At 52.9% G+C, this 9,544-nt stretch overlaps 1 protein-coding gene across 3 annotated transcripts in view; it reads left to right on the plus strand.

Annotated features, from left to right (window-relative positions):
- The window catches only part of CPNE5 (copine 5), a 102,377-nt gene that overhangs the window by 70,205 nt on the left and 22,628 nt on the right, over window positions 1-9,544 (plus strand). For all 3 annotated transcript variants that reach the window (XM_017522587.2, XM_017522584.2, XM_017522585.2), the window contains 2 exons: window positions 6,511-6,552; window positions 8,854-8,929. In XM_017522587.2, coding sequence (XP_017378076.1) covers window positions 6,511-6,552; window positions 8,854-8,929 — 118 coding nt within the window. The remainder of the gene's footprint in view (window positions 1-6,510; window positions 6,553-8,853; window positions 8,930-9,544) is intronic.

A 9,544-nucleotide genomic window follows, 5' to 3' on the forward strand; every position in this document is an offset into this window, starting at 1 on the left:
GTGGGAGTCTCACAGAACATAGACAGTTTAATCCAGCGACCGTGTCTTCCAAGCCAGTCAGGCCTCAGGCGCTGTGTTGGGTGCTATGGGGGCCTATTGAACCTCCCTCTTAGGTCGCTCTCAGGCCAGTGGGGAGACAGACAGGTCATAATAACAGCAAAGACTCCTGTAGCCCTTAACCATGGGCCAGGCCCTGCTCTAAGCGCTTTATGTGTAGGAGCTAATTTAATCCTCCCAACAATTAGCTCATTGGAAAGAGGTACTGACGCTACCCACATTTTACAGGTGAGGAGACAGACAGAGGCCCTGAGACTTTCCCAGTGTCTTGCTGCCCGCCGATGGTAAAACCAGGATTCGAACCCTGGCAGGCTGGCTCTAATTCTGTGTTGTTAATCCCTCTGCTCTGATGCCAAATAGCCAAGACACGGCAAGACAGGGCTGTGACCAGGGTCCATCTGGGGGAGGCTTACTAGTGAGCGCCTGGCTCAGCGGTTAGGTGGGGAAACTCTTTGGGTTGGCAAAAGGCCTTGACATCTGCCTGTGTAAGGAGTGAGAGAAAGGAAGGGACAGTGGTTCCGCGTTTGAGAGCAGGAAGAGGTGGCACCACACACAGAAATGGGCAGTGTGATCGGGAGCCAGATTCTGACACACACAGATTTGTGTTATGCAGTTCTTTTCACAGCCTACCTGCAACCCATTCAAAAAAAAGTGATCCTTCTTAAGTTGTAAAGATTATGTTTGCTGTTTGAAACTGAGCTGCTGCCATTGAGATGTTGGGGAAAGAGGTGAATATGGCTTTAGCCACATTGAGAGGAGGCCGCTGTGGACCAGGCGCAGCTAAAGCTGTGGGGGGGGCGGACAGCAGTCTGCAGGTCCCCGGGAGGGGAGTGGCCAGAGATCTGGTGCCCTGGGTGGCCCTGTGGGGGATGCCAGAGGCCAGGAGCAAGAAAGAAGAGGAGATGGTCAGAGGGAGAGGAGGGCACTAAGAGCAGGGCAGCACGGTCAGGGAGCATCCCCACTCCTGTAGAAAGAGGTATAGGAGGGTGAGAACGGAGGGGCTTGATGAGAAGGGCAGTGTTCTTGGAATGATGGGTGTCAAACCCAGGTAATATGATTACAATTACTGAGGACTTAGGACATGGACCAAGTTGTATTCTAATTGGTTTAAACACATTATCTTATTTTCTGAATTTAAATTTCCACAATAACCCTAGGAGCTAGGTACTAGTGCTGTGGCCATTTTACGAGGGAAATGGAGAAGATATCATATAACTTGCCAGAGCAAGGAGAAGCCATATTTCCTTTCTGTTGAAATTGCCTCTGGCCTGGCCCTCTGGCCTGGAGTCTCCCTGCCTTTGCTGTGTGTCCAGTCCACACAAGGTCAAACCTGAGTGACCCAGCTGAGCAGAGCTGAAGTCACAGCAAGTAGCATCAGGGTCAGAGCCAATCTAGCCTTCCCGTGGGGTAAAGTGGGGTGATGACAAGAAGCCCTTCCCCTGCCTTCCTGGAATCTGCCCTACTGTCTTAATCATTCTGTGACTTGAGGTTGTGTCCCTGTTAAAACCATAGTTGTCTGGGTCAGGCTGCCATCGCTCACACCTTGAGGCTGAGTGAGTAGATTTTAAGAGGGTGTTAAGTGTGGAGTCCTCACCTGGAGAGAGGAGAGGAGTCACCGCAGCTGGCCACTTCTGCCTGGCACCCTTGATGTATGAGTTGCTTCTCTTTTGCATCCGGCCAAAGATGAGCTCCCAGGAGGGCCAGGCACCCTACCAGGCACCTCTGCAGACGGCCTTGATGAGGGGCGTCTCACCATTCTGTTTGCACACGCGGAAGCTGAGGCTCAGACAGGAGGCACAGTCACTGTGCACTGCAGGCTGGGGGCCGAGATGGTTGCCAGTCTCCCTGCCAGCTTCAGCTGAGGCTCTGATGCTCCTTTTCCTGAAGAGTGGAGGGTTGGACTGACTCGAGTCCATTTAAGGCAAAACCCCTCAGGGCCTGTCAGCCCTCAAGACTTGTAAGCAGCAGGGAAACCTTCTCCCTGCCAGGCAGAGGCTCATTAGGAGGCAGACCTTGCAGCTCGGCTCGGCTGGGAGGAGACTATAGATGGAGCTGGTTTGTGTGCAGTGAGGGCAGCCTGGCATTTTGGCTGGCACCCTTCATCCCTGCTGGCTTGCCCAGCCTCATACACATCTGGCTCTGTCATTGCGACCCTGGGTGTCCAGAGGCCCAGGTTACTGACTCCTGGCATCACCACTGACCAGCTGTGTGACTCCGGGAAAGCCACATACTCTGGGCCTTCTTTTGTGATTTTGTAGAATGAAGGTATTGTTACCTGCACAGCCCATTGGTAAAGTTGTTAGGAGCTCTGACTCAGCCGACAAATATGTATACAGCACCTGATAGAGGCTAGGTGCTGTTCTAGAAGCAGAAGGTACAGAAGTAAAGAAACAAAAAGCCCTGGCCTCATGGAGCTGATCTTTTCAAGAAGCGTGGGAATTATTTGGGAGACAGGAGCTTGGATAAAGGAATTGAGTGTTTTGGACAGAAACAGAGCAACGTGTGTCCAGTGCTGACTGCATTTGGGTATAGTTTACTTCCACAGCAACTCCAAAGTGGGTGTGATTTTTCTCAATTTGGAAAGGAGTGGGGTGTCCAAAGGTTAAGCCAGTTGTTCGGCACAATAGGCCTAGTACCTGGAAAAGCTGGGACGGCCACCCAGGGCTGCTCACCCCAGAGCTGAAGGCCTTCCCTGTCCACCTTGCTGCCTCCTACATTAGGCCTCTGTGTTCTGAGCCTTTTTATGCCAGATAAGATGTTCATTTTGGGGGCTGCAGAAGCCCATTTCATTTCCCCCCACCCCAATAAGCCTGTTCTCTTGGGTGCTGGCCCCAGAAGTCACAGTCAGTCTGACCACAGCTTTGGTTGGCCCTGTGCTAAGGGGTTGGGAGCCAAGGCCAACCAGATGACAAGCGGCATCTGCAGTGACTTCGGGCAGCCCAGCCAAGGTGGACAGGCACAAAACTGTGAATATGGCTGGGCACAGTGGCTCATGCCTGTAATCCCAGCATTTTCAGAGGCCAAGATGGGCGGATCACTTGAGGCCAGGAGTTTGAGAACAGTCTGGCCACCATGGTGAAACCCAGTCTCTACTAAAAATACAAAAATAGCTAGATGTGGTGGCATGCACCTGTAATGCCAGCTACTCAGGAGACTGAGGCAGGAGAATCACTTGAGCCCAGGAGGCGGAGGTTGCAGTGAGCCGAGATCGTGCCACTGCACTCTAGCTTGGGTGACAGAGTGACTCCATCTCAAAAAAATAAGAACCAGGAATACGGTAGCGAAAGCCCTATTTGTCCTCTCCCCATGACCTTCCCCATGTCTCTGGGCAGTATCTCTCTCACCTTCTTCTCTCCCAAGGCTGGAGTTGCAGCCCCTGAGCTAATCTGACCCCTAGGCTGCAGCCGTCCCTGGGGCCTTGATGGAGGCCAGGCTGAGTTTACACAGGCATCTCACACTCAGTGGTCTCAACCCGGGCTACAAGTTCAAATCCCCCGGGAGCTTTTCACCCTCCGCATACCCAGGTTGTACTCCACACCAGCTGATCATGAATGTCTTGAGTGAGACATCGGTGTCAGTACTTCTAAAGCTTCTCAAGGGGATTCCAAAGTGCAACCAAGTTTGAAAACTAGTGCTGTCCTCTAGAGAAGGTCAGTGGCTCTGCCTGCATGCTAGAATCCATTAGAGAACTTTTCAAAACTACCCAGACCTGAGTCCTATCCAGACCAGTTAAATCAGACCCTCTGACCTAGGATTAAACATTTCCCAGCCGGGCGTGGTGGCTCATGCCTATAATCCCAGCACTTTGCTAGGCCAAGGCAGGCAGATCACAAGGTCAGGAGTTTGAGACCAGCCTGGCCAACATGGTGAAACCCCATGTGTACTAAAAATACAAAAATTAGCTGAGTGTGTTGGTGGGTGCCTGTGATCCCAGCTACTCGGGAGGCTGAGGCAAGAGAATCACTTGAACTTGGGAGGCGGAGGTTACAGTGAGCTGAGATTGGGCCATTGCACTCCAGCCTGGGTGACAGAGCAAGACTCCGCCTCAAAAAAAAGAAATTTCCCCAGTGATTTTGTGGATATCCAGGGCTGTCGCCACGACTGGGGTCCTCCTCCAGCTTCTGAGCATGCGGCCATCACCAATCTAGTCACCTAGCGTTGGTGGTCAGAAGAGAGATATTCCTTGCTGGGGTCTCTGAAGTTCCCCTGCAGAGCTTAAGGATCTGGGGAGGGACTGGGAGGCCACTAGACAGGGATAGAGAGACTTCAGCCTTGTGGGGCCATGACTGGAGTCCTGGACTGAGAGTCAGGGACTTGGTCTTGTTTTGGCTCAGACCTTCAGCTGGGTGACTCTGGGCAAGTCACTGGAGGCCCTTAAGGCTCAATTTTCCCATCTGACAGTGGGGTTGAGGTCATCACTCCAGACCACACACAGCAGTCACTAGGGAAGCCTTGAAAACAGATTCCTGCATCTTGCCCAGAGCTGGGCCTGGGATTCTGTGTCTGGAAAGCTACCACTGATTTGGCCAGGCGGTCGGGAGTTGCAGAGCCCAAGTACCTAGGCACAAGTGTCCCCTGATTTAAGTAAATTTCATATGAAAAACTATCAGAGGCGGGGCGTGGTGGCTCACGCCTATAATCCGAGCACTTTGGGAGGCCGAGGTGGGTGGATCATCTGAGGTCTGGAGTTCAAGATCAGCCTTGCCAACATGGTGAAACCCCACCTCTACTAAAAATACGAATATTAGCCAGGTGTGGTGGTGCATGCCTGTAGTCCCAGCTCCTCGGGAGGGTGAGGCAGGAGAATCACTTGAACCTGTGAGGTGGAGCTTGCAGTGAGCCGAGATGGCACCATTTGCACTCCAGCCTGGGCAACAGAGCAAGACTCCATCTCAAAAAAAAAAGAAAAGGAAGGAAGGAAGGAAGGAAGGAAGGAAGGAAGGAAGGAAGGAAGGAAGGAAGGAAGGAAGGAAGGAAAAAGAAAGAAAGAAAGAAAGAAAGAAACAACCTACCGGAGCTCAGCCACATGATGAAGTAGAGAAGGAGGCGTTTTTGTAGAGATCCTCCCGTGTGGCCGGCAGGCTTTACTGACTTTTTCTTGCAGCTGTTCTGCAAGGCCACTATTACCCCTCTTTTCAGTGGTGGTTTATGGCTCAGGGAGATTCAGCCACATCTCCAGGTCCCCTAGCAAGAGGCCCAGGTCCAAGCCTAGGGCCGTCCTGATCTTTCTAGCTCATCAGCCCACCTTCAGGGGTTTAGCTGTTTTTTCCCTTTCCACAGTAATTCACCTCAAAGAGACATCGTTTTTTTTGTTCTTCACAAGAATTTAAAGGATTCCTTTAAATGGTTGGCTTCTATGCCTGCCCCATTGTACAGGAGTTCTGATTTACAAAAATCCAGTCTGTGCACAACCTCCCGTGTATTCCTTCATTTGGAACAGTTTCTGCCCTGCCATAGATTCGCCCCCTACCCCGATCCCGAGGAGGCTCATCTGAAAGGAGATAGCGCCTCCTCCTGGGGGGCCACAGAAGCCCAAGGCTGACTCCTGGCAGGCCTGAGACGGGCGAGATGATGGGATGTGAACAGAGACGCCCAGGGAGCTGCGACTGTGCACCCCACTAAGAACTGAAGGCTGGAGACCCCAGCTCCTGGGCCCTTTCCACCTTCCCAGACCTCACCCTGCTATGGGGCCCTGGCAGCTCCCCTGTCCCTGGGCATCCCTGGAGGACTGAGCAGCTGGCACCAAGAGTTAACCACAACCCTCCACCTCCCTCTTCCCAGCTCTGGTCCGCTAGCCTGTTGCCATGGGAACATGGCTAAAAATAAAATGGGCTCTCAAAGCCCATCCGCATGCATAGGAGTCAAAACAAGCTAATTAAAGCAGCCAGGCTAAAATATGAAGATAATTACACCCTCACTCAGGAGCCAGTCGTGGGGACAGAAAAGCTCAGCGGGCCATCCCCAAGTCAGGGCCCTGGGCTCACCCCTGACACGCAGGGCTGGCTCCCACCCCAAAGCCCTCAGACCCTGCCCAAGCAGTCCTGTTCTCCTCCCCTCCGCCCTGCCAAGGCCTGAGATCCAGGGAGTGTCACACTCCTGCTCTCTCGGCGCCTCCACCCCTGGTAAATCCACAGCATGGCTCCATGCTGGCCAGGGCTTATGCCTCTTCTGCAGGGGCCAAGAAAACGTGGGGTGAGCTGAAGTCTGCAGCTGTTTTTCCCACATCCTCCTTGAAATTCTGGGAGGTCCCTACACAGCCCTGGCTGGCCGGTTCCTAAGGCCTTTCCTAAAAGGCCTCAAGGGCGATCCTTGTCTTCAGGCCCCTGTCTCCCCACCCAGGCCCCAGAGGGAGTCCTGGCCTCCCCTTCTGGTCCAGGAACATGGAGAGGGCCCCATCCTCAGCCACATGGGTGCGGGATCGGGCCCATTCGAGCAAGGGCCTTTGTTTTGCAGGACCATCAAGGTGGAGGTGTACGACTGGGATCGGGATGGCAGGTAAGCGGGCAGGAGGGCAGGGTGAGAAGGTGAGTGGCGATGGGGACAGCCACTGGGAAGGGGGTTGGAGAGCTGTGACCAGGCTCCCACCTGCAGCTCTGTGGGTGAGCGAGCCTGGGTTTGCGTGTCGAGGGAGGGGTCTTCTGCCGCAGTAGCTCCTCCCTGTCCAGCTCCACGGAGGCACCAAAGGACCTCTGGCCTGCAGGATACAGTGCCAGGGGCATCAGAGGCCTCCTTTTTCCCAAATAGCTGCCCAGGGACCAGCCAGTACCCTCAATCTCCCCACGTGGGGCAGAATTTAGGGCTTTCTGAAGAGCGCATGTTCTAGGGCGCAGACACCAGTGAACCTCATCATTCATGGACACATTTTCTGTGTGAAGCCTCGGGCTAAGCATTGTGGGGTGGCCAAGGCACAGAGGAGAGAGGAGCCCAGCCCTGAGAGACTCCCCACAATCTATCGGGGAGGCCAATTGTACCCCTACACCCTCAGCTCATCAGAGGAGCTGTTTGCAGAGAGCCAGGACTGAGGGAATGGGCTATGGGGGTGAGTTAGGAGGCGTGCGTGGACTCGGGGCCGTGAGACAGTGCCTGCGCAGGGCTGTGCCTGGCTGCTGGGAGCGTGCTTCCCACTCAGGGTCTCCGGGAGGCCAGCACTGCTGGGAATCCATAGACGAGGACAAGAGCCAGCCTCTCGAAGCTTCAATCCAGAACCCTCCCTGGCTTCTATGTGTCAGTTGAGCCAAATCCAAATATGTCAACCTGATTTTGTGACCTCCCCTTTCTGTGGCACTATCAAGGAGTGACTTAGGAGGACTTCACAGTCCCCCAGTGTCTGCTGGTACCTCCCAAGACTGTGACTGGGACAGGGGGTTTATCTCATCGTATGTAAAGTGCTATGCAAATGCAGCTCCAGGTGAGGCCCGTGCCCCCTTCCAAGGAACTCACCTTCCCCCAAGACCAACCATCTTGCAAGAAACTCCAGAGCTGCTATGCCCTCCCTTCCTTGCCTCTCAGCGACCTCAGAGTCAGCTTCACGTTTCCACCTGCGATTTGCCTCGTCTTACCCTGTGTGCCTGTATTTCTTTGCCTGGAATAGTCTCTTCTGTGCCAGTTGGGGACAGTCCCAGATGCCACCACTGGGTCCCACCATGAAGTTGCTCATAGTCAGAATGCTGAAAGCTGTAAATATGTAGACACGATACAGTGTAGACTCATAGGGGAGGGGAAGGCCCCAGGGACACCTCTTGGGCATCCGTCTCTGGCTGGATGCTCCAGGCCAGCACACTGACCACGGCCCCTTTGACAGTGACCCGGAAAGTTAAAGGAGGCAACCCCGGGATCAGTGAAAGTTCTGCTTTGTACCAGTCTTGGCCGTGTTGGACGTAAACACTCCAGAAGGCGTGGGCACTGCAGAAAACACTTCCAGCTGCCCAGCTGGACATCGCTCTCATTGTGTTTTTAAAAGCATCTTGTTAGAGAAGGGTTTAATGAACACCTTTAAGCCTATTACCTGAATTTAACATTTGCTACGTTTTATATTTGCTTCATCTATGTTTTGCTAATATAGCTTAAATTATAGACATCATGGTATTTTACCTCTAAATACTTCATTGGAAATGTCTAAAAAATAAGGGCATTTTCCCACTTTACCACAAACGCCATTGTCATACTGGACATGTTCTTTTTTTTTTTTTGAGATGGAGTCTCACTGTGTCGCCCAGGCTGGAATACAGTGGCGTGATCTCAGCTCATTGCAACCTCCACCTCCTGGGTTCAGGTGATTCTCCTGCCTCAGCCTTCGGAGTAGCAGGGATAATAGGCGTTTGACACCACACCTGGTTAATTGTATTTTAAATAGGGATCAGGTTTCACCTTATTGGCCAGGCTGGTCTCGAACTCCTGATCTCAGGCAATCCGCCTGCCTTGGCCTTCCAAAGTGCTGGGATTACAGGCATGAGCCTCTGTGCCTGGCTACAATATTCTTAAATACCACTCACTATTCATTTCATATTCAAATTTCCCCAATCATCCCCCAAATACCCTTGTTCAAACAGGGATCCAAGTAGAAGTGGGTGCCACTCTTCTAGGGCTCTTTTCTTTATTGGGTGAAAACCGGGTGTCTTGTTCTGTGTGCAATGCTGGGCTCTCTTCCCAGGGACCCAGCCTGTCTGCTGGCGTGTGACCCTGGAGTGGAGTCCGGGGTAGAATTGGGAGCCGGGGAAATGGATGAGTGCAAGGCTGGGGCAGGGCAGAGGCAGAGCACAGCCTGGCCTTGGTCTCAGCTGCAGTCTTCCCTTGCAGCCATGACTTCATTGGAGAGTTCACCACTAGTTACCGGGAGCTGGCCCGTGGGCAGAGCCAATTCAACATCTATGAGGTGAGGCGGGCACCTGCAATCTGGGGTTTGCACTGCCAAGTGGCCCAGTCACTGAGACCTATAGTGAGCCATGTACTGGGCTGGGGGCTTTGTGTGTTTCCCTGTGAGGTAGGTGTTATTGTCCCATTCTACTGTTAAGGAGACCAAGTCTTGGAGAAGTATGAGAACTTGCCCAAAGTTCCGCTGTTCAGTACATTGCAAAATCAAGACACAAACAACCCAGACTTGGCTGATTCCAAATCGCGGAGTTATAGTGCCCCCATAAAGAGCACTTCCCGCAAGTGAGAGAGGTGGGAGCACGGAGGACCAGTATAAGAAGGTTCTGGCTTGAGACCTGAGGTCCTGAGTTCAAGGTGGCGCTCTGCTTTCAATCAGAACAGTTTCAGGGCCTGCCGAGTATCTTACCTGTTTCAGAATGAAGACTTCAGGAGAATGAGGTCTGGATACCTTCCTTGCTCTAACCCCAGAGCTGGAGAGCCTTGGGCAAGGCACCTCTAGAGATACAATAGTAGCATTTGCCCTCAAGGGACGATCTCTGTTGAAGAACTTTTGTGAATGTTCGAGTATATGTGTGTGTGTGTGTGTGTGTGTGTGTGTGTGTGTGTGTGTGTGTGT

Source organism: Cebus imitator, unplaced genomic scaffold (genome assembly GCF_001604975.1).
Source record: "Cebus imitator isolate Cc_AM_T3 unplaced genomic scaffold, Cebus_imitator-1.0 Scaffold24, whole genome shotgun sequence".
NCBI classification, from domain to species: domain Eukaryota; kingdom Metazoa; phylum Chordata; class Mammalia; order Primates; family Cebidae; genus Cebus; species Cebus imitator.